This window comes from Coregonus clupeaformis, chromosome 39 (genome assembly GCF_020615455.1).
Source record: "Coregonus clupeaformis isolate EN_2021a chromosome 39, ASM2061545v1, whole genome shotgun sequence".
Taxonomy (NCBI): domain Eukaryota; kingdom Metazoa; phylum Chordata; class Actinopteri; order Salmoniformes; family Salmonidae; genus Coregonus; species Coregonus clupeaformis.
The window spans coordinates 11,485,393-11,510,353 of NC_059230.1; the positions used below are offsets into that span (position 1 = coordinate 11,485,393).

Here is a 24,961-nt window from a genome sequence, read left to right on the forward strand (position 1 = left end):
CGTGTTACGTCGAGCGCACAGCAGCGATCAGGTCATCGCCTCAGTTGTTTGTGTGTCACGGTGCGGCTGCACTAGGTAGACCACTTTCAAAACAGCGGTTGTCTCACTGGCTTTGTGAAGGCATTGAGACAGCTTATGAGGCAGCGGGGCGGCAATTGCCTCAGGGTATCAGGGCTCACTCCACTCGTGGAGTAGCGGCTTCTACTGCCCTTTTCAGAGGAACAGGGGTAGAGGATATCTGTAGAGCAGCATCCTGGTCGACGCAGTCTCCATTTATCCGTTTCTATCTCTTAGATATGTCTTCTAACTCTCTGGCTCGATCTGTACTCAGCGTGGCTGAAGGGAGATCTTGAGCAAGATAGAGAGGAGAAGCAGGACTGTGGACATAGGTTTCCATCAGGTCCGCTTTGGTTAGGAAGACGTGTTTTTGATAGATGTGTTTTCTAACTCTTTGGCTCGGTCTGTACTCAGCATAGCTGAAGGGAGATCTTGAGCTAGGAAGAGAGGGAAAAGCAGGGCTATGGACAGGGTTTCCATCAGGTCCGCTTTGGATAAGAAAACATATTTTGTGGCATGAATCCTGACTGACAGGGTCAGTACAGTAGAGGCATGCGTTGATTAACAGAATGTGAGGTCATCTATCTGCTTGTTCAGTTAGTATGACTCATGTTTTTGTTCCTGCCCACTAATCTCTGGGATTCCATTGAGTGAGTGAGGCGGTCTACCGCGTTTACAATGTAGAGTGACACTTGGTGTCATTCCATTAGTGGTCGGTAGTGTTTTCACAGGATATTGAGGCACATCTATCTGCTAGTACAGATTAGTATGGCTTCTATTCTGGTGATCTGCCCACTAGTCATTGGCATTGCCATTGGACTAGGTGGGGCGGGTCTTTAACCGATGACTCGGTATATTGTGACGCCCGTAGGGGTTTTTAGTTGCAGTACTGCGGGACTCGTTTGCAGCCATTGCTAGGCCTGACTTTCTCGTTTCGATGGGAAGTGTTAGGTTCGGCAGGGAGTACATTTTGGAGCGCTACGCTCCGCCTTAAACCACTAGGAGCAGAGCTCCCCTATGGGGCGGAGCTCCACGATATAGAACGATTAGTTACCGGAGTGTAACTCCAGTTCTATGAGTGGAGCGGAGCCCCATAGGACTTAAGGCCCTGCCGACCCTCTCTAGTCTCGCTGAAGAAAAATATCTCGGGAGGTTGATTGAGGGGAGGCATCCCCTCTTATAGGGACACCTGTACTCCTATTGGCTGTAGGTGTGTGCATAATTTTGTCTCAGGCTGCTGCTGCTGTCACGGTTTCGGCCGAGGCGGCTCCTCCTCCTTGTTCGGGCAGGTTTCGCCGGTCGTCGTCTCCGGAGTTCTAGCTGCCACCGCTCGATGTTTCGTGTTTGTTTGGTTTTGTCTGTTAGTCACACCTGTTTTGTGTTAGGTCTCGTTTAGCACCCTATTTAGTTTCCTTGTTGTTAGGTTTGTGTTGTGTGTGATTGTTCGTGTCGTGGTTGCGCTACCTGTTACGGTACGCTATTTTCCGTAGTTTCCTCCTTGTGTTTAGGAGAGATTTACGCACCTTTGTGTGCGCTTGCATTACGCCTGTGTGCGTCTTTTTGCCTCCGGGCTGTTGTGGATTATTTTTGTGCTAGTAAAGTCTTGTTGGACTTACCCTCTGCTGCCTGCGCCTGATTCCACACCACACCTATACACAGCAACGTGACAGAATCACACACCACCAGATGGAATCAGCAGGAGCACCCGTCGACCCCATGGAGGAGCGTCTCCTTGGACACGAGCACCGGATCAACCGTATCGGGCACGCCTTGGAGGGCGTCATGGACACCCTTCGTCGATGGGAGACCAGCGGGGTTCCCATAGCCCCACCTATCGCACCATCACCTTCACCACCGGACAACCAGCCCGTCCATCGACCGGAACCCAGTGGGATTCGGCTCTCGCTCCCGAGGGCGTGACGACGGCACCGCTGCCGGGTGTCAGGGGTTCCTCCTACAAGTGGAGCTCTACATTGCCACCATACACCCGGCGCCCTCGGGATACGAGAGCGTGTCCGCCCTCATCTCCTGTCTCACCGGCAAGGCGTTGGAGTGGGCCAACGCTGAGTGGAGGGGAATAGACGCCGCCACCGTCACGTATGCGGAGTTCTCCCGTCGCTTCCGTGCGGTCTTCGACCATCCACCAGAGGGGAGAGCGGCGGGGGAACGTCTATTCCACCTCCGACAGGGGATGAGGAGCGCTCAGGCGTTCGCACTGGAGTTCCGGACTCCTAGCGGCTGATGCGGGGTGGAGTGAGAGGGCCCTCATAGACCACTTCCGATGTAGCCTTCGGGAGGACGTCCGCAGGGAGTTAGCCTGCAGGGACAGTACACTAACATTTAACCAGCTGGTGGACATGGCCATCAGACTGGACAACCTGCTGGCGACCCGCGGACGTCCCAGGTGGGGGCCTCCCATTCCACCCTCCAGCGCCTCCGAGCAGTGTCCGATGGAGCTTGGAGGTGCTGGCGCTAGAGGGAGAGGAGGTAGGAGCCCGAGGGGGGCAGTCTCCTGCACCAAGTGTGGGCGCGGAGGGCACACCGCGGCTAGGTGCTGGGGAGGGTCCCCTGGGGAGGGAGAGAGCCGGTCGTACAGTGGGGAGTCCACCCAGGTGAGTAGGCGCCCTACTTACCCAGAGCTTTCTGTCGTGCACATTACCTTACCTGTTTGTTTCCCACAGGTTGCACCTCGGTCCCAGCATAAGGCGCTAGTCGATTCAGGCGCAGCTGGGAATTTTGTAGACCGGAGATTCTGTATTAAGTTAGGGATTCCCCTCCTTCCAGTCGACAAACCCTTTCCTGTACATGCCCTAGATAGTCGTCCGTTAGGATCTGGGTTGATTGGGGAGGTCACAGCGCCACTTAGGATGAGGACGCAGGGGGTCATAAGGAGACGATTCAACTCTATCTGATCGACTCTCCTGCGTATCCGGTGGTACTGGGGCTTCCCTGGTTGATGACCCATGATCCTACTATTTCGTGGCGAGAGAAAGCTCTTAAAGGGTGGTCTGCTCAGTGTGAGGGGTTATGTCTGGGTGTTTCCGTAGGGGCGACCTCGGGTGGAGAGTCCGAACCAGATGCCAGCACTGCACATTCCTCCTGAGTATGAGGATTTGGCGCTTGTGTTCAGTAAGACCAGAGCGGCACAGTTGCCACCTCATAGACAAGGGGATTGTGCGATAGACCTCCAGACAGGAGCAGCGCTTCAGCGGAGCCATGTGTATCCTTTGTCACAGGAGGAGAAAAAGGCAATGGAGACTTACATTGCCGAGTCTCTGAGACAAGGATACATACGGGCCTCCACTTCTCCCGCGTCCTCGAGCTTCTTTTTGTGAAGAAAAAGGATGGAGGTTTGCGTCCGTGTATTGATTACCGCGGTCTCAATCAGGTGACGGTGAAGTACAGCTATCCACTTCCTCTGATTGGGACTATGACGGAGTCCTTACACGGGGCAAGGTTCTTCACAAAATTGGATCTCAGGAGCGCATATAACTTGGTGCGCATTAGGGAGGGCGATGAGTGGAAGACAGCATTTAGTACTACATCCGGCCATTACGAGTATCTCGTCATGCCATATGGGTTAATGAATGCTCCATCAGTCTTCCAATCGTTTGTAGACGAACTTTTCCGGGACATGCAGGCGCAGGGAGTAGTGGTGTACATAGATGATATTCTTGTGTACAGTGCTACTCGGGCCGAGCATGTAGCCCTGGTGCGCAGGGTATTGAGGAGACTGTTGGAGCATGACCTGTATGTCAAAGCTGAGAAATGTCTGTTCTTCCAGGAGTCAGTTTCCTTTTTGGGTTACCAGTTGTCTGCGTCGGGGGTGAGAATGGAGGTGGACCGAGTGTCCGCCGTGCGTAATTGGCAAACCCCAACTACGGTTAAAGAGGTGCAGCGGTTCTTGGGTTTTGCGAATTACTACCGGAGGTTTATCCGGGGTTTTTGGACAGGTGGCAGCTCCCATAACGTCTCTGCTGAAGGGGGGTCCGGTGCGCTTGCAGTGGTCAGCTGAGGCGGACAGGGCCTTTGGGAGACTGAAGGACCTGTTTACCTCGGCCCCGGTGTTGGCGCACCCGGATCCCACTTTACCCTTCCAAGTTGAGGTGGACGCGTCTGAGGCCGGTATCGGGGCAGTTCTTTCTCAACGATCCGGTACACCACCTAAGCTCCGCCCCTGTGCTTTTTATTCTAAGAAGCTCAGTTCGGCGGAGCGGAATTATGACGTAGGGGACAGGGAGCTGTTAGCCGTAGTACAGGCCCTAAAGGTGTGGAGGCATTGGCTTGAGGGGGCTCAGCACCCTTTCCTCATTCTGACCGACCATCGTAACCTGGAGTACATTCGGGCAGCTAGGAGGCTGAATCCTCGCCAGGCTCGATGGACTATGTTTCTCGCCCGGTTTGTGTTCAAGATCACTTACATCCCTGGGTCCCAGAACGGGGAAGGCAGATGCTCTGTCCCGTCGGTATGACACGGAGGAGAGGTGCGTGGAGTCCATTCCCATACTACCGGAGTCTTGTCTGGTGGCACCGGTGGTGTGGGAGGTCGATGCGGAGATCGAGCGGGCGTTACGCACCGAGCCTAGTCCTCCCCAGTGTCCGGTGGGTCGGGTGTACGTTCCACCTCGAGGTCCGGGATCGGCTGATTTATTGGGCTCACACGTCCCCCTCCTCTGGACATCCGGGTATTGGCCGGACGGTGCACTGCCTTAGTACGAAGTACTGGTGGCCAACGTTAGCCAGGGATGTGAGGGTTTATGTCTCCTCCTGCTCAGTATGTGCCCAGTGTAAGGCGCCCAGACACTTGCCCAGGGGTAAATTACAGCCCCTGCCCGTTCCACAACGACCCTGGTCTCACCTCTCGGTGGATTTTGTTACCGATCTTCCCTCCTCCCAGGGGAATACCACCATCCTGGTCGTTGTGGATCGGTTCTCGAAGGCCTGTCGTCTCCTTCCCCTGCCGGGTCTTCCTACGGCCCTACAGACCGCTGAGGCTCTATTTACTCACGTCTTCCGGCATTACGGGGTTCCCGAGGATATAGTGTCCGATCGAGGCCCCCAGTTTACCTCCAGAGTCTGGAGAGCATTTATGGAACGTTTGGGGGTCTCGGTGAGCCTTACCTCGGGTTACCACCCGGAGAGTAATGGGCAGGTTGAACGAGTCAACCAGGATGTGGGTAGGTTTCTGAGGTCATATTGTCAGGGCCGGCCGGAGGAGTGGGCGAGATATGTGCCCTGGGCCGAGATGGCACAGAACTCTCTCCGCCACTCCTCCACCCAACTAACCCCTTTCCAGTGTGTATTAGGGTACCAGCCGGTTCTGGCACCATGGCATGAGAGCCAGATCGAGGCCCCCGCTGTAGATGAGTGGGTGCGGCACTCGGAGGAGACGTGGGACGCTGCACACGTCCATCTGCAGCGTGCCATACGTCGACAGAAGACGAGCGCCGACCTACACCGCAGTGAGGGGCCAGTGTACGCACCTGGAGATCGAGTCTGGCTCTCAACCAGAAACCTGCCCCTCCGCCTGCCCTGCCGGAAGCTGGGTCGGCGGTTTGTGGGGCCTTTTAAAGTCCTGAGGAGATTGAACGAGGTGTGTTACAGGTTAGAACTACCTATTGATTACAAGAATATTAACCCCTCGTTCCATGTGTCTCTCCTCAGGCCGGTGGTAGCTGGTCCACTCCAGGACTTTGAGATTGAGGAGACTCCTCCGGCCCCGTTGGACATCGAGGGGGCTCCGGCGTACACGGTTCGGACCATCCTGGATTCGAGACGCCGGATGGGGGGTCTCCAATATCTCGTGGAGTGGGAGGGGTACGGTCCGGAGGAGCGGTGCTGGGTGCCAAGGAGGGACATTCTGGATTCGTCCCTGATGACCGAATTCCATCGTGGTCATCCTACGCGCCCTGCTCCGCGTCCCCCTGGTCGTCCCCGAGGCCGGGGGGGGTACTGTCACGGTTTCGGCCGAGGCGGCTCCTCCTCCTTGTTCGGGCAGGTTTCGCCGGTCGTCGTCTCCGGAGTTCTAGCTGCCACCGCTCGATGTTTCGTGTTTGTTTGGTTTTGTCTGTTAGTCACACCTGTTTTGTGTTAGGTCTCGTTTAGCACCCTATTTAGTTTCCTTGTTGTTAGGTTTGTGTTGTGTGTGATTGTTCGTGTCGTGGTTGCGCTACCTGTTACGGTACGCTATTTTCCGTAGTTTCCTCCTTGTGTTTAGGAGAGATTTACGCACCTTTGTGTGCGCTTGCATTACGCCTGTGTGCGTCTTTTTGCCTCCGGGCTGTTGTGGATTATTTTTGTGCTAGTAAAGTCTTGTTGGACTTACCCTCTGCTGCCTGCGCCTGATTCCACACCACACCTATACACAGCAACGTGACAGCTGCCTTAGGGAAGAGGGTAAACCACTAGGAGCAGAGCTCCCCTATGGGGCTCCGCTCCACTCATAGAACTGGAGTTACACTCCGGTAACTAATCGTTTGTCATGTGTTGTGTGTAATTGTTTTCACCTGTCGTTTGGTGCAGTGCTGTTTGCCAGTCGCTCATTTTGTACCGTCGCACTGTTGTTTTGTGCGCAGTCGGTTTTGGAGTGTTTTACGCACTGTGGCGTATTGTTCGCCTCCGGGTTGGTTAGACCCGTTTTGTTATTTTGGTTTATGCAAGTAAAGTCTGGTTTGACTTAGCTCCTGTGTCCTGCATTTGATTCACACCACATCCGCATCAGAGTTCGCCACACTGCCTTGTTGATAATGCTGTTAAGAATGCAGAGCAGCGCTTTATTATAGACAGACTTCTCCCCATCCTAGCTACTGTTGTATCAATATGTTTTGACAATGACAGTTTACAATCCAGGGTTACCACAACCAATTTAGTCTCCTCAACTTGCTCAATTATTACAAGATTTCGTTTTAGTAAATGATTTGTCCCAAATACAATGCTTTTAGTTTTTGAAATATTTAGGACTAACTTATTCCTTGCCACCCATTCTAAAACTAACTGCAGCTCTTTGTTAAGTGTTGCTGTCATTTCAGTCGCTGTAGTAGCTGACGTGTATAGTGTTGAGTAATCCACATACATAGACACGCTGGCTTTATTCAAAGCCATAACACATACAGTACCAGTCAAGAGTTTGGACCCACCTACTCATTCAAGGGTTTTTCTTTATTTTTGCTATTTTCTACATTGTAGAATAGTGAAGACATCAAAACAATGACATAACACATATGGAATCATGTAGTAACCAAAACGGTGTTAAACAAATCAAATTATATTTTCTATTTGAGATTCTTCAAATAGCCACCCTTTGCCTTGATGACAGCTTTGTGCACTCTTGGCATTCTCTTAACCAGCTTCACCTGGAATGCTTTTCAAACAGTCTTGAAGGAGTTCCCACATATGCTGAGCACTTGTTAGCTGCTTTTCCTTCACTCTGCCGTCCGACTAATCCCAAACCATCTCAATTGGGTTGAGGTAGGGGGATTATGGAGGCCAGGTCATCTGATGCAGCACTCCATCACTCTCCTTCTTGGTAAAATAGCCCTTCCACAGCCTGGAGGTGTGTTGGGTAATTGTCCTGTTGAAAAACAAATGATAGTCCCACTAAGCCCAAACCAGATGGGATGGCGTATTGCTGCAGAATGCTGTGGTAGCCATGCTGGTTAAGTGTGCCTTGAATTCTAAATAAATCACAGACAGTGTCACCAGCAAAGCACCCCCACACCAAAACACCACCTCCTCCATGCTTTACGGTGGGAACTACACATGCAGAGATCATCCGTTCACCCACACCGCGTCTCACAAAGACACGGCGGTTTGAACCAAAAATCTCCAATTTGGACTCCAGACCAAAGGTCCAATTTCCACCGGTCTAATGACCATTGCTTGTGTTTCTTGGGCCAAGCAACTCTCTTCTTCTTATTGGTGTCGTTTAGTAGTGGTTTCTTTGCAGCAATTCGACCATGAAGGACTGATTCACACAGTCTCCTCTGAACCGTTGATGTTGAGATGTGTCTGTTACTTGGACTCTGTGAAGCATTTATTTGGGCTGCAATTTCTAAGGCTGGTAACTCTAATGAACTTATCCTCTGCAGCAGAAGTAACTCTGGGTCTTCCAATCCTGTGGCGGTCCTCATGAGAGCCAGTTTCATCATAGCGCTTAATGGGTTTTGCGACTGCACAAATGTTCCGTATTGACTGACCTTAAAGTACTGATGGAGTGTCGTTTCTCTTTGCTTATTTTAGCTGTTCTTGCCATAATAAGGAGTTGGTCTTTTACCAAACAAGGGTATCTTCTGTATACCACCCCTACCTTGTCACAACACAACTGATTGGCTCAAACGCATTAAGAAGGAAAGAAATTCCACAAATTAACTTTTAAGAAGGCACACCTATAATATAATAATAATTGAAATGCATTCCAGGTGACTATCTCATGAAGCTGGTTGAGAGATTGCCAAGAGTGTGCAAGCTGTCATCAAGGCAAAGGGTGGCTATTTGAAGAATCTCAAATACAAAATATATTTTGATTTGTTTAACACTTTTTTGGTTACTACATGATTCCAAATGTGTTATTTCATAGTTTTGATGTCTTCACTATTATTCTACAATGTAAAAAATAGTAAAAATACAGAAACACCCTTGAATGAGTAGGTGTGTCCAAACTTTTGACTGGTAGTGTACGTTTTTCCAGCAACAGACTATGATCGATAATGTCAAAAGCCACACTGAAGTCTCACAAAACAGCCCCAACAATATTTTTATCATCAATTTCTCTCAGCCAATCATCAGTCAGTTGTGTAAGTGCTGTGCTTGTTGAATGTCCTTCCCTATAAGCGTGCTGAAAGTCTGTTGTCAATTTGTTTACTGTAAAATTGCATTTTATCTGGTCAAACACAATTTTTTGCAAAGGTTTACTGGCTGATTGGTTGGCTATTTTAGCCAGTTGTCACGCCCTGACTCAGGGGACTCTTATATGTTGAGTCAGGGTGTGAATGTTCTGTGTTGTATTTTTTATGTTTGTGATCTGGTATGTATGGTTCTATGTTGGCCGGTGTGGTTCCCAATCAGAGGCAGCTGTCGCTCGTTGTCTCTGATTGGGGACCATACTTAGGCAGCCTATTGGCACTGTCTAGTTGTGGGATCTTGTTCCTGGTAAGGTTAGTTGTGTGTCTACCTTAGGACTTCACGTTTAGTTTCCTTTGTTGTTTTGTCGTGTGTTTATAGTTCAATAAACATGTACGCATATCACGCTGCGCCTTGGTCTGACCCGTCATTCAACGAACGTGACACCAGTTAAGGGGGCTTTACTATTCTTAGGTAGGGGAATAACTTTTGCTTCCCTCCAGGCCTGAGGGCACACACTTTCTAGTAGGCTTAAATTATAGATATGGCAAATAGGAGTGGCAATATCGTCTGCTATTATCCTCAGTAATTTTCCATCCAAGTTCTCAGACCCCGGTGGCTTGTCATTGTTGATCGACAATAATAATTGTTTCACCTCTTCCAAAATTACAATGCTTGTCTTTCATAATTTGCTCAGACATACTTGGATGTGTAGTGTCAGCGTTTGTTGCTGGTATGCCTAAGCTTTCTAATCTTGCCAATGAAACAATCATTAAAGTAGTTGGCAATATCAGTGGGTTTTGTGATGAATCTGATTCAATGAATGATGGCGCGGAGTTTGCCTTTTTGCCCAAAATTTCATTTAAGGTGCTCCAAAGCTTTTTACTATCATTCTTGTCATTTATGTTTGTTTCATAGTGTAGTTTCTTCTTCTTTTTATTCAGTTTAGTTACATGATTTCTCAATTTGCAGTACGTTTGCCAATCGGTTGTACAGCCAGACCTATTTGCAATTCCATTTGCCTCATCCCTCTCAACCATACAATTTTCAATTCCTCATCAATCCACGGGGATTTAACAGTTTTAAAAGTAATTTTCTTAATGGGTGCATGCTTATTAGTAACTGTGATATGCAATTTCATAAATGTGTCAAATCAAATCAAATCAAATTTTATTGGTCACATGCGCCGAATACAACAGGTGCAGACATTACAGTGAAATGCTTACTTACAGCCCTTAACCAACAGTGCATTTATTTTAAACAAAAAAGTAAGAATAAAACAACAACAAAAAAGTGTTGAGAAAAAAAGAGCAGAAGTAAAATAAAGTGACAGTAGGGAGGCTATATATACAGTAAAATAAAGTGACAGTAGGGAGGCTATATATACAGGGGGGTACCGTTGCATTGTCAATGTGCGGGGGGCACCGGCTAGTTGAGGTAGTTGAGGTAATATGTACATGTGGGTAGAGTTAAAGTGACTATGCATAAATACTTAACAGAGTAGCAGCAGCGTAAAAGGATGGGGTGGGGGGGGCAGTGCAAATAGTCCGGGTAGCCATGATTAGCTGTTCAGGAGTCTTATGGCTTGGGGGTAGAAGCTGTTGAGAAGTCTTTTGGACCTAGACTTGGCACTCCGGTACCGCTTGCCGTGCGGTAGCAGAGAGAACAGTCTATGACTAGGGTGGCTGGAGTCTTTGACAATTTTGAGGGCCTTCCTCTGACACCGCCTGGTATAGAGGTCCTGGATGGCAGGGAGCTTTGCCCCAGTGATGTACTGGGCCGTACGCACTACCCTCTGTAGTGCCTTGCGGTCAGAGGCCAAGCAGTTGCCATACCAGGCGGTGATGCAACCAGTCAGGATGCTCTCGATGGTGCAGCTGTAGAATTTTTTGAGGATCTGAGGACCCATGCCAAATCTTTTTAGTCTCCTGAGGGGGAATAGGCTTTGTCGTGCCCTCTTCACGACTGTCTTGGTGTGTTTGGACCATGATAGTTCGTTGGTGATGTGGACACCAAGGAACTTGAAGCTCTCAACCTGTTCCACTACAGCCCCGTCGATGAGAATGGGGGCGTGCTCAGTCCTCTTTTTTTTCCTGTAGTCCACAATCATCTCCTTTGTCTTGGTCACGTTGAGGGAGAGGTTGTTGTCCTGGCACCACACGGCCAGATCTCTGACCTCCTCCCTATAGGCTGTCTCATCGTTGTCGGTGATCAGGCCTACCACTGTTGTGTCGTCGGCAAACTTAATGATGGTGTTGGAGTCGTGCCTAGCCATGCAGTCATGGGTGAACAGAGAGTACAGGAGGGGACTGAGCACGCACCCCTGAGGGGCCCCCGTGTTGAGGATCAGTGTGGCAGATGTGTTGTTACCTACCCTTACCACCTGGGGGCGGCCCGTCAGGAAGTCCAGGATCCAGTTGCAGAGGGAGGTGTTTAGTCCCAGGATCCTTAGCTTAGTGATGAGCTTAGAGGGCACTATGGTGTTGAATGCTGAGCTGTAGTCAATGAATAGCATTCTCACGTAGGTGTTCCTCTTGTCCAGGTGGGAAAGGGCAGTGTGGAGTGCGATAGAGATTGCATCATCTGTGGATCTGTTGGGGCGGTATGCAAATTGGAGTGGGTCTAGGGTTTCTGGGATTATGCTGTTGATGTGAGCCATGACCAGTCTTTCAAAGCACTTCATGGCTACAGACGTCAGTGCTACGGGTCGGTAGTCATTTAGGCAGGTTATCTTAGAGTTCTTGGGCACGGGGACTATGGTGGTCTGCTTGAAACATGTTGGTATTACAGACTCAGTCAGGGACATGTTGAAAATGTCAGTGAAGACACTTGCCAGTTGGTCAGCACATGCTCGGAGTACACGTCCTGGTAATCCGTCTGGCCCTGCGGCCTTGTGAATGTTGACCTGCTTAAAAGTCTTACTCACATCGGCTACGGAGAGCGTGATCACATAGTCGTCCGGAACAGCTGGTGCTCTCATGCATGCTTCAGTGTTGCTTGCCTCGAAGCGAGCATAGAAGTGGTTTAGCTCGTCTGGTAGGCTTGTGTCACTGGGCAGCTCGCGGCTGTGCTTCCCTTTGTAGTCTGTAATAGTTTTCAAGCCCTGCCACATCCGACGAGCGTCAGAGCCAGTGTAGTATGATTCAATCTTAGACCTGTATTGACTCTTTGCCTGTTTGATGGTTCGTCGGAGGTCATAGCGGGATTTCTTATAAGCGTCCGGGTTAGAGTCCCGTTCCTTGAAAGCGGCAGCTCTACCCTTTAGCTCAGTGCGGATGTTTCCTGTAATCCATGGCTTCTGGTTGGGGTATGTACGTACGGTCACTGTGGGGACGACATCATCGATGCACTTATTGATGAAGCCAGTGACTGATGTGGTGTACTCCTCAATGCTGTCTGAAGAATCCCGGAACATGTTCCAGTCTGTGCTAGCAAAACAGTCCTGTAGCTTAGCATCTGCGTCATCTGACCACTTTTTTATTAGCCGAATCACTGGTGCTTCCTGCTTCAGTTTTTGCTTATAAGCAGGAATCAGGAGGATAGAGTTATGGTCAGATTTGCCAAATGGAGGGCGAGGGAGAGCTTTGTATGCGTCTCTGTGTGTGGAGTAAAGGTGGTCTAGAGTTTTTTCCCCTCTGGTTGCACATTTAACATGCTGGTAGAAATGAGGTAGAACGGATTTAAGTTTCCCTGCATTAAAGTCCCCGGCTACTAGGAGCGCTGCATCTGGATGAGCGTTTTCCTGTTGATTAATGGCCTTGTACAACTCATTCAGTGCAATCTTAATGCCAGCATTGGTTTGTGGTGGTAAATAGACAGCTATGAAAAATATAGATGAAAACTCTCTTGGTAAATAGTGTGGTCTACAGCTTATCATAAGATACTCTACCTCAGGCGAGCAAAACCTAGAGACTTCCTTAGTATTTGATTTTGTGCACCAGCTGTTGTTTACAAATATACAGAGACCGCCACCCCTCGTCTTACCGGAGTTTGCCGTTCTGTCCTGCCGATGTAGCGTATAGCCTGCTAGCTGAATGTTGTCATTGTTGTCGTTCAGCCACGACTCCGTAAAACATAAGATATTACAGTTTTTAATGTCCCGTTGGTAGGATAACCGTAATCTTAAATCGTCAATTTTATTCTCAAAAGATTGAACATTGGCTAATAGGATTGATGGGAGAGGCAGTTTACTCGTTCGCCGTCGGATCCTTACAAGGCACCCGGATCTGCGTCCACGATATCTCCGTCTCTTCCTCACGCGAATGACGGGGATCTGGGCCTTGTCGGGAGTCTGTAGAATATCCTTCGCGAACGCCTCGTTGAAGAAAAAGTCTTCGTCCAACGCGAGGTGAGTAATCGCTGTCCTGATATCCAGAAGCTCTCTTTGGTTATAAGAGACGATGGCAGAAACATTATGTACAAAATAAATTACAAATAACGCGGAAAAACACACATAGTAGTACAATTGGTTAGAGGGCTGTAAAACGGCAGCCATCTTCTTCCGGCGCTGTTCAGAGTGCAGTGTCTGATTGCTCGTCATTACACACCACAGACCAACAAATATTCTTCACATCAACAACATTGGAATCACTACAGAACTTATTGTATGACTTATTATACACAATATTAAGCCCAGCCTTTGGAACTTGGGTTTTCCTAGATATGGCTACTATATTGTGATCACTACATCCGATGGATTTGGATACTGCTTTCAAACAATTTCTGCAGCATTAGTAAAGATATGATCAATACATGTTGATGATTTAATTCCTATACTGTTTGTGACTACCCTGGTAGGTTGATTGATAACCTGAACCAGGTTGCAGGCACTAGTTACAGTTTGAAGCTTTCTCTTGAGTGGGCAGCCTGATGAAAGCCAGTCAATATTTAAATCACCCAGCAAGTATACCTCTCTATTGATATCACATACATTATCAAGCATTTCACACATGTTATCCAGATACTGACTGTTAGCACTTGGTGGTCTATAGCAGCTTCCCACCAGAATGGGCTTTATGTGAGGCAGGTGAACCTGTACCATATTATTAAGTAGGGGTGCTGAGGGTGCTGCGGCACCCCCTGATAAATAGGTGCAATATGCAGAAATCACTCCACCATTTCCTGGTTGCTAAAATTCTAATAGTTTACCTAATTTCAGTTTATATGTCAAAACAAGCAATTACAGTGTAGAGAATCATTGTACCATCTAAACCGCTGCGATATATATTTTCCATAACCAAAGATATTATATTTTCAGCTGTTTGAAGCTGGTGGGCAAAACCGAAAGTAAAAGATGCAAAAACGAAACTTAAGAACGGGAAGCATAGAAATAGAGCACATAGAACAGATCTACCGCTGCTTAGATTTGCTTTCAAAATTAGTGCACTAGATCTTTATTACTCCTGTATGAGCGGAGAAAAATACTTGTGCAAACAAATACAGTGCAAACAAACCCATAAACTGCAGAGACAGAACCATAAGCAAACCTGTCAGCATCTCTATTGCTAAACCCACAGGTAGGTAACAATCACTGTGGGGTGAATCCTGACTTCCAATCCTAACTTCACAATTTCACTTAGTCTCCCATTGAAATCAATTCATGTCTATGTGCAAATCTGACCAAAGTGGAAGTTAGGATTTGCCCCTTTATGAATTGGGATTAGTGAACTCCTCTGAACTTCATCCAATGTGTCCTTATCGACAGCAGTCTACTGTAATACAAACAATGTGCTGCTATTAATCTTGTTTTACGAGTTTGAAATTGACATTTGAGGATGAAAATGTGTATTATTTTTTGAAGAAATTATCAGGACAACATGTAGAATCACATCAGTCTTTGTCAGATCCTATTTTTGTAGTCTAGACTCAATGTTTTGCTTCTCTCTCTCTCTCTCTCTCTCTCTCTCTCTCTCTCTCTCTCTCTCTCTCTCACACACACACACACAGAGTTGGTGAATAACTTCCAGTGTTGCCTCTACTCCTCAAAGGCCATGAACTGCAACTGGCTTCCAGCCAATCAGGCCCCAGATGACCTCCAGCTCTACTACTGGTGAGAACTATCCTACTTCCTGTAAAAATGCCCTAATCCCTCCCTACCCAAAGCAACGGACTGACAGTAAAGGTGTGTGGATAAAATCACTGGGGAAGCCAGAAAATATTACAACCTATGTGTTGTGATAGTTGCGTTGTTTGTACTATAACTTGTTAGTTCATATGTTTTGCGACTTTGGTTTTAGAAGTGGGGGGGGACATACAGTATATATTTTTTTTTTTATCAGGTCGGATAAACAGTCCAAACAGCCCACCCGACCGATCGGAGATGTCCGCCTGGTCCTAAAGCACACTGTTGCACACCTCGTTTTGTATCACATTCCAATGATAAAACCGGGGGGGGGGACAAAAATGCAATTTCAGAATGTGGGGTGTCCCCGTCCCCAGTGAAAGTTGCACCCCTAAGACCAAAACAATAAGAAAGGGAAAGGGGTATGTACACTGAATCAGAGAGGTGCGGGGGACTGCGTTAATCGACATCCACGTCATCCGCGCCCGGGGAACAGTGGGTTAACTGCCTTGCTCAGGGAAGACACAGTGGCAGAATAAATTCAACCACACCTTTGTTTCATCACAAAACCAGAGAGCAACCTCTGTCCGGTGAAGTCCACAAAGCACATTGCATGTAACAAACAGTTACATGACCTACAGCATGGTCAAGCAAGTTAATGTTTCCGACATTTTCGGACCACTAAACAACTATTGATTTAGAACCACGGAGAGTTACTGCAAGTCACAAAGAAAACAGGAGCTGCCTCCACTATTCCAGCACCATGTCAACTTCAACATTTCAGCATCATCAAATCACCTATGCTTAGTCTAATATAGTGACAACTAAAATATACCAAAAACTATTTAGTCCAATCAACATAAGCTAAATATCATGTGGCTGTCCATAGTTCTGATTTCTGTGTACGTGTGTGCATGCGTGGTGTGTGTGCACGTTCATGCAAGTAGAAAAAACATGTTGTGGTCCTCTGTAGCTCAATTGGTAGAGTATGGCGCTTGTAACGCCAGGGTAGTGGGTTCGATCCCCGGGACCACCCATACGTAAAAATGTATGCACGCATGACTGTAAGTCGCTTTGGATAAAAGCGTCTGCTAAATGGCATATTATTATTATTATGTTGACTCACCCTACTTGTAGAGAAACGCCAAGGCCATCCTCCTCTCCTTCATGTTGACGTAACAGTCTATCACTCTGTCAGTGGTGGTCAGTGCCGTTTTAGATGAGGGAGGACAATAATTTTTTTCATGAGCATGGCCTTATTTCTATTACAGCATATTGGTTGTCATTCATATTCCATTCACCCAGTTAAATGTAACAGCGATAGGTTTAGGCTACTATATTATACTCAAATTTTCCCTATACCCATCATGAGGTTGCTACTTTTATTTATTTATTTATTTCACCTTTATTTAACCAGGTAAGCCAGTTGAGAACAAGTTCTCTTTTACAACTGCGACCTGGCTAAAACCTAGCCTATGAATGAAAGTTTACAACGTAGGTGCACACAGGTCGAGAGGCAAATTTGATGTGACAGACAGTGACACATGGACAGACAGTGACATTCAATACCGCCTTGCACACTCATCCCTGATCACGCGTAAACACAGTTCACAGTTTCATAGCAGCCACGTTGTATTCCTTCTCGCATCTACGTTATGCTTGTGGACTTCAATGCACAACACATCAACTGTATGTGACCAGGCGAAAAAGCCTTTAGAAGCCAAACCGCTACACACATTCTATATCGTTGTCACCATATTAGCTAAACTTAGTAACGTCATAGTCAGCATAGCTAATAGAACTAACGCGTTAGTAAATCCGCTACAATCATGCAGTAAAGTTACAGTGTACAGTCAGTAAGCAGTTACACCGGTGGGCCCCGGTGCCAATAAATTAGTAAAACCAAAAGTTTACCTTGACTTGGAAGAGTTCCAGTGTTGTGTTGGGTAGTCATAGCCAGCTAGCTAACATAGCATCCCTCTGTTTGAGCATGGTGTTTCAGTAGGCTAAACTAGCTAGCTGCATTTGCTAGCTAAGTAAGTGAAAGAAAATGACAAAATCTCTCTCCCACTATTTCTCTCTTGCTTCTCCTTCATTTAGGAAGATATTAATTTGTTCAAAACTGTTCAACTATTGTCTTTCTCTCTCTTTGAGTCAACTACTCACCACATTTGATGCACTGCAGTGCTAGCTAGCTGTAGCTTATGCTTTCAGTACTATATTAATTATCTGATCCTTTGATTGGGTGGACAACATGTCAGTTCATGCTGCAATAGCTCTGAAAGGTTGGAGGACGTCCTCCGGAAGTTGTCATAATTACTGTGTAAGTCTATGGAAGGGGGTGAGAACCATGAGCCTCCTAGGTTTTGTATTGAAGTCAATGTACTCAGAGGAGGACGGAAGCTAGCTGTCCTTCGGCTACACCATGGTGCTACCCTACAGAGTGCTGTTGAGGCTACTGTAGACCTTCTTTGCAAAATACTGTGTTTTCATCAATTATTTGGTGACGTGATTATATTTAGTATAGTTTTATCTAAAAATGATAACTTTTTAAATGTTTAAAAAAATATGAAATTCACTTAGGAGGATGGTCCTCCCCTTCCTCCTCTGAGGAGCCTCCACTGCACTCTGTCATACAGTTCAATCTTTAATTTTTTGTTGTCCTAGGCTACCTGGCTAAAATGCTTGCCCGCTAGCCTAACTTCCTTTCATGGGCAACGCTAGCTAGTTAACATTAGCCTTCTACATCTAAATACATATTGAACTTCCATCGTCTCAGGCCAGGAGCACAATGTATGAATTTATGGTTGGATCAGAATCACCTTTATAATCATTGGCTAGTACAGAGAATTAAGTAAAACAACAAGTCCAAATCCCTATCTCCAACCATGGCTAATTTAGGAAAGGGACAATTTTAACTAGCTAGCTAGCCACCAGAGGACAACAACACAATTAGATGCAACAATTTAAGTTGTTTCTGTCAATGACGTATGCTCTCAATGCGATTTGATAGGAGTGATGCCAAATCCAAACTGGCTTCCCTTGACACTTTTTTTTTGGTGTGCCAGGACCATTCACAGTTGAGCTCACACAGTTTGGCTATTATTTTATATATTTTTTTTATCAAGGGAGACCAAATTCTCACTGGCTTCCCTTGCATTCAATGCTACGAGCAGCAACAATGTCATTATCTTTTGGACCAGACAGCATCAGATAGATGGCCTACACATACAGAGACAGAGGGGCGTTGCTTTGCTCGCTTTCTCCAGTGAGATACACTATATATACAAAAGTATGTGGAGACCCCTTCAAATTAGTGGATTCGGCTATTTCAGCCACACCCGTTGCTGACAGGTGTATAAAATCGAGCAGACAGACATGCAATCTCCATAGACAAACTTTGGAAGTAGAATCAACTGTAAGTGCTGTTATTGTGAAGTGGAAACGTCTAGGAGCAACAACGTTTCAGCTGCGAAGTGGTAGGCCACACAAGCTCACAGAACGGGACCGCCGAGTGCAGAAGCGTGTAGCGCGTAAAAATAATCTGTCCTCGGTTGCAACACTCACTACCGAGTTCCAAACTGCCTCTGGAAGCAACGTCAGCACAATAACTGTTCGTCGGGAGCTTCATAAAATGGGTTTCCGTGGCCGAGCAGCCGCACACAAGCCTAAGATCACCATGCGCAATGCCAAACATCGGCTGGAGTGGTGTAAAGCTCGCCGCCATTGGGCTCTGGAGCAGTGGAAACGCGTTCTCTGGCGTGATGAATCACGCTTCACCATTTGGCAGTCCGACGGAATAATCTGGGTTTGGCGGATGCCAGGAGAACGCTACCTGCCCGATTGCATAGTGCCAACTGTAACAATTGGTGGAGGAGGAATAATGTTCTGGGGCTGTTTTTCATGGTTCGGGCTAGGTCCCTTAGTTCTGGTGAAGTGAAATCTTAACGCTACAGCATACAATGACATTCTAGACAATTCTGTGCTTCCAACTTTGTGGCAACAGTTTGGGGAAGGCCCTTTCCTGTTTCAGCATGACAATGCCCCCGTGCACATATCGAGGTCCATACAAAATGGTTTGTCGAGATCGGTGTGGAAGAACTTGACTGGCCTGCACAGAGCCCTGACCTTAACCCCATCGAACAACTTATGGATGAATTGGAACGCCGACTGCGAGCCAGGTCTAATTGCCCAACATCAGTGCCCTACCTCACTAATGCTCTTGTGGCTGAATGGAAGCAAGTCCCCGCATCAATGTTCCAACATCTAGTGGAAAGCCTTCCCAGAAGAGTGGAGGCTGTTATAGCATCAAAGCGGGGACCAACTCCATATTAATGCCCATGATTTTGAAATGAGATGTTCGAGCAGGTGCCCACATACTTTTGGTCATGTAGTGTACATTCAGCCTCTTGTGAATTGAAGTAAAATTATGAAACACAAAGAGACAAAAGATAAATTATTGTATATATTTTTTTTTTTTCTTGGTACATTTTTTGGGGAAGCCTGGCTTCCCTTGGCATCCATGAATACATGCCACTGCAGACTCAACTGGTAAAATAACTCCTGGCACACTGTGAATATTTGCAAGTGAAAAATGAATTGCCAATGGTGACATACGCCTAGAGACCTTCACCAAGGCTTCTTCTGCCAATTCACTTCATATTTTGCTTCTCCTACACATCCTACCTATCATCTTAGATGTCATTAAGCTTCAGGAGTGCAAAGGTTCATCTATCAATTCAACTGACAAGCAATGGAATTGAGCCCAACCTATATGTAAGTGTCAGTTTAGTAGTGTCAGTTGAGCAGTGTCAGTTGAGCAGTGTCAGTTGAGCAGTGTCAGTTGAGCTGTGTCAGTTGAGCAGTATCAGTTGGGCTGTGTCAGTTGGGCTGTGTCAGTTGGGCTGTGTCAGTTGAGCAGTGTCAGTTGGGCTGTGTCAGTTGAGCTGTGTCAGTTGAGCTGTGTCAGTTGGACTGTGTCAGTTGAGCTGTGTCAGTTGAGCAGTGTCAGTCGGGCTGTGTCAGTTGAGCTGTGTCAGTTGAGCTGTGTCAGTTGAGCAGTGTCAGTTGGGCTGTGTCAGTTAAGCTGTGTCAGTTGAGCTGAGCAGTGACAGATTGTCAACCCTCTCATCCCTAATGCTTCAGGTTCTCTGGTGAATCCCACAAAGCAGCATGCAGTGATTACCAGTACAGAGCTAGTGAGAAGACAGGATGTCGCCTGAGAGGAGACTTCCTTGAACATAACGTCAACTTCCACGTCAATGGGACTTTCAATGGTTTGTCTGTACAGAATATCTTCTGGGTATTTCCTATAAATTGTGGTAAGAATAACTACATTTTTTAACAGTTAAAAATACATGTTTGCGATATATCCTCATGGAATGACCCGAAAACCATTCCAAAAATTACATATTCTTTTAATTCTAAAACTATTTATCAAAGGATACCAACTAATCAGTAATTTCATGATACTACCAAACTCTCAAGTATTCAATAATTTTATATTACCAATACTCTCATTTATCTAAGGTTATATTGTATGTCTGATTCTCTTCAGTCAAGCCCCCGGCCCCTAGGGTTAAGATCACAGAGGAAGGGAAGGATCTCATTCTGAGCTGGGACCCTCCGGACTTAGCCGCTCACCACTGCTGGGTTTACATCTTAAACTACAGCAAGTGTCAAGAGTCTCTGGTAAGCCATGGATGTGTGGATATTTTTTATTTATATAACCTTTTATTTATCCAAGCAAGCTAGTTCTGAACAAATTCTTATTTACAATGACAACCTGGCAAGTGCAGATGTTTTCTGTTGTTGCACTTCCCAGAAGAGTTTTCAATAGTTTCATATTTAATTTAACCTTTGGTTATTTATGGTTCACTCGGCCATTGTTGTACAGGTTAGTCTCACTGAGATAAAATCTAGTTTGCAACAGAGACCTGATGTTCAAAACCTCTGTATGTAATAATGCTGAATGATTCATAAACAAATAAACAGATAACGAGGCCTAAGTTTATCTGGCTACAGACAGTTTATAGGTCAGATGAAGGGTTGGGTGTTCAGGTATTACACCAATAGAAATACAGCTTTAGTCACTGGAACATGTTTACACTGCTTTTACAGACCTAAAGGGCCTGGTGTGTGTGTGTGTGTTAGTGAAATGGTACCATTATGTGTGTTTCCTCCAGAGTAAGGAGATACAATACCAATATGAAAATGTAGTTGTGGACGTGCCGTACGACCTGAGATGCCAATACAGAGTCCAGGTTAAAGCAGTCTATAAGGAGTCATGTGGGGCAGGAGAAAGCGACTGGAGCGATGTGGAACTTTATGGTACTTTCTCCACTTTCTTTCTCCACACTCTCTCTCTGTCAGGACACAGACAGTGATATAATTATATTAACATTGAAATAGTTTTAACTTTCCCTGTTTCAAATAAAATGGAGGACGAAGAGAAAAAAAGTGTATATTATACCATTAGTCTATAGTCTTTAAAATAGTATATGTCATTATAATAGAATTGTATACTATTGACTAAATGTAATAGACTTCTAATCTAATAGACAAGATTAGAATTAGACCCAGTCACTGATGTTTTGCTTGTGTTCCTTTCAGGTGTGGAGGATCGTCATGTTGATTGGTCGATGACTGTAGTTGCCATCCTCATTCCTGCTGCAGTTGGCCTATTCATCATCCTGTTTCTTTGTTGTTTCATGAAGTAAGTCAACCTACATCATGGGTCTACATTCTGAGTGTGTGTGTGTGTGTGTGTCTTGGAATCTTGGTGTTTAGATTGTCTTAAGAGAAAGATATCTAGGAAATGTGTTTTCACTCAAGTAATTGACATTTTGGTGAATAGGGTTTGAAATTTGCCCTCGTTTTCTTTGGTTCTATTCCAGGCACAGAAATAAGCTTTTCCCCGAGATTCCACAACCCTCATTGATTTTCAAGGACATGGTGAACAGCAATAAGGAACAGAAGGTGAGAACAGCAACATCCTCTTGTCTTATTAGCAGTGGTCTAGCAGTAAGGGGCTGGCTGATGTTGTAGGACTTCACTTACTAGAAATGCTAACATCAGCGTATAGAGTACATACTGATATCGAACTTCCTCTTTTCAATTAATCCACGTTGCCCCATGACCCTCACACACACACACACACACACACACACACACACACACACACACACACACACACACACACACTCACCCTCATTCCCTGCCTTCCAGAGCTCCATAGGGAATCCCTATGTCCCGGTAGAGGAGGAGGTGGAATGTAAGATCAGCCTGACCCCTGAGAAACTACACACTGACCCAGTAGTGATTACTACAGTACAGACAGATACAGCTGCAGCCGGTATGACCTGGGAGCTAAGTGACTTCAGTGTCATTGACCGACACTCAGAGCAAGCCATTTTAAGGTGTACCCCAACTGCATTGCTGAAGATTGCCAGGACTTGGAGCTCCGCAGTCGATGTACCACCTTAACAACTTGGATACAGACGGAGAGTGTGTGGAGTATGGACCGTGGAGAATGGAGACACCTTTTTCCTAGACTGTTTTGAGGTGTCGACGCAATGACTCCTGTATTGTTCTGAGTAACATGTGTGGAAGTGGGGGGGATGTGTGTGTCTGTTTGCTTGGGCAGATACTAACAACTGTTCTCATGAACCTCTTGCATCCCACAGCTTGGGGTCGTAGGTCAAATGTCAGACGTTATCAGAAAGCCAGTGCAGGAAACGAGGAGGAGCTGGACTCATAACCCTCACTCCTCAACCAAATGGAACATTGGTAGGCAGTGCGCAAAGATATGCCCAGGCAGCATCACAGGCTTTATCTGACTGATCAACCCTGTTCATCATGTAGTGATTTAGGGGACACATACAAAGACTAGAACCAGTTATCCGCTGTGGAATGAGTCAACTATATGTGCCATAAAAGTCCAGACATCTTAGCCCCTGCTTTAAAGGAATACTACACTCAAAAACGATGTTTGAGTATTTTTTTCCATTAGTTCACCATTATAAAATCCCCCAAAAATGTGCATATCAGCAATGAAATTTTCAAGAAAGCACTTTCAGTAGAGCAAAAACGTTCCTTGATGCATCAAATGATGCAAAACGCAACAACAGTAAAATAAGTATTCAGTATTCCTTTAATGAATTTAAATACAGGGAGGCTACATTCTAAACTGAAGAGCATAATTAGGTGATTATTGGAGTCAGGTGTGTTAGCTGGGGCTGGGGCAAAACTGTGACACCAATCAGGCCCCCGAGGATTGGAGGTGCCCACCCCTGTGCTAGACAATACATATCAAAGGCAAGAGGCTATATGATGCCAATGTGAGCTAGCTTGTTGTCAACCTACTGCAGTTTATCTAACTCATCTCTGGCATTGCTATTAAAGGGATAGCTTCCGTGTACATAATAGCTATGTGCAGAATAGGTGGTACAGATGTGTATATTGTAATATGTACAGTATAATGTAGTGGGGGCTGCTGACGAGAGGACGGCTCTTAACAATGGCTGGAACGGCGCAAATGGAATGCCATCAAACACATGGAAACCATGTTTGATGTATTTGATACTATTCCACAATTCCGCTCCAGCCATTACCACAAGCCCGTCCTCCCCAATTAAGGTGCCACCAACCTCCTGTGGTATAATGTATATTTTGAGTTTTGCATGTCAAGGAATACTTTTATTTTACATAAAAAATTGTACGTGTGCTATATGTTTCTAGGTGGAACCTTGTTATTATTCTACATGCCTGATTCATTTCTATCTCCACACACACTCACTCATCAGGTATCATTAACATCCAATCTAAATACATGCAGAGACTCTTCCTTGGCAGAAACGTTACGCTGCATACCCTAACACCCAGGAATGAAAAACGTACTTTGATGAGGCCCTGAACAGGTTTTGAGGCCCTGAACAGTTTTTGCATATTTTTTATACTGAATGTTATCAGATCTTCAACCAAAACCTAATATATAATTTTGGGGGGTTATTTGTAAACTCAGGTTCCCTTTATCTATAAAGGGAACCTGAGTTTACAAATAACCCCCCAAAATAATTGTATTTAGTTAACAAAGTTATGCAACACCCAAATACACTACCACCACCATGCTTGACCGTTGGTATAAGGTTCTTACTGTGGAATGCAGTGTTTGGTTTTAGCCAGGCATAATGGGTCCCATGTTGTCCAAAAAGTTATACTTTTGACTCATCTGTCCATAGAACAGTCTTGGTGATCATCCAGGTGTTTCCAGGTGCTTTTTGGCAAACTTGAGTCAACTTTTTGGACGAGATGGGTCCCATTATGCCTGGTGAAAACCAAGCACTGCATTCCACAGTAAGAACCTCATACCAAAGGTCAAGCATGGTGGTGGTGTGATTCTTTGGGGATGCTTTGCTGCCTCAGGACCTGGACGACATGCCTTAATAGAAGGAACCATGAATTCTGCTCTGTATCAGAGAATTCTACAGGAGAATGACATTCCATCCATCTGTGAGCTGAAGCTGAAGCGCAGCTGGGTCATGCAGCAAGACAATGATCCAAAACACACAACCAAGTCTACATGAAAATGGTTAAAAACACATTTGAAGTTTTGTAATGGCCTAGTCAAGGTCTAGACCTAATCCCAATTGAGATGTTGTAGCAGGAATTGAAACGAGCAGTTCATGCTTGAAAACCCACACATTTCGCTTAGTTAAACCATTTCTTCATGGAAGAGTGGGCCAAAATTCCTCCACAGCGACGTGAGAGACTGATCAACAACTACTGGAAGCATTTGTTTGCAGTCATTGCAGCTAAAGGTGGAACAACAAGTTATTGCACGTAAGGGGGCAATTACTTCTTCACACAGGGGCGTTGGGTGTTGCATAACTTTCTTTATTAAATAAGTATGTAATTGTTGTGTTATTTGTTCACTCAGGTTCCCTTGATCTAATATTAGGTTTTGGTTGAAGATCTGAAAAGTAGAGAAAATTAGAAAGGGGCCAA

The 24,961-nt window shown here is 46.0% G+C and overlaps 1 protein-coding gene across 2 annotated transcripts in view; it reads left to right on the top strand.

Moving 5' to 3' along the window:
- Positions 1 to 22,796, top strand: part of LOC121554428 (interleukin-5 receptor subunit alpha) — a 29,977-nt gene extending 7,181 nt beyond the window's left edge. The window contains exons 2-8 of one of the 2 annotated variants that reach the window (XM_041868017.2): positions 14,842 to 14,944; positions 20,102 to 20,277; positions 20,514 to 20,647; positions 21,142 to 21,286; positions 21,569 to 21,671; positions 21,853 to 21,934; positions 22,184 to 22,796. In XM_041868017.2, coding sequence (XP_041723951.2) covers positions 14,842 to 14,944; positions 20,102 to 20,277; positions 20,514 to 20,647; positions 21,142 to 21,286; positions 21,569 to 21,671; positions 21,853 to 21,934; positions 22,184 to 22,441 — 1,001 coding nt within the window. In that variant the 3' untranslated portion in view covers positions 22,442 to 22,796. The remainder of the gene's footprint in view (positions 1 to 14,841; positions 14,945 to 20,101; positions 20,278 to 20,513; positions 20,648 to 21,141; positions 21,287 to 21,568; positions 21,672 to 21,852; positions 21,935 to 22,183) is intronic. The other variant, XM_045211771.1, reaches the window with a different exon arrangement.
- The last annotated feature ends 2,165 nt before the right edge of the window (positions 22,797 to 24,961 follow it).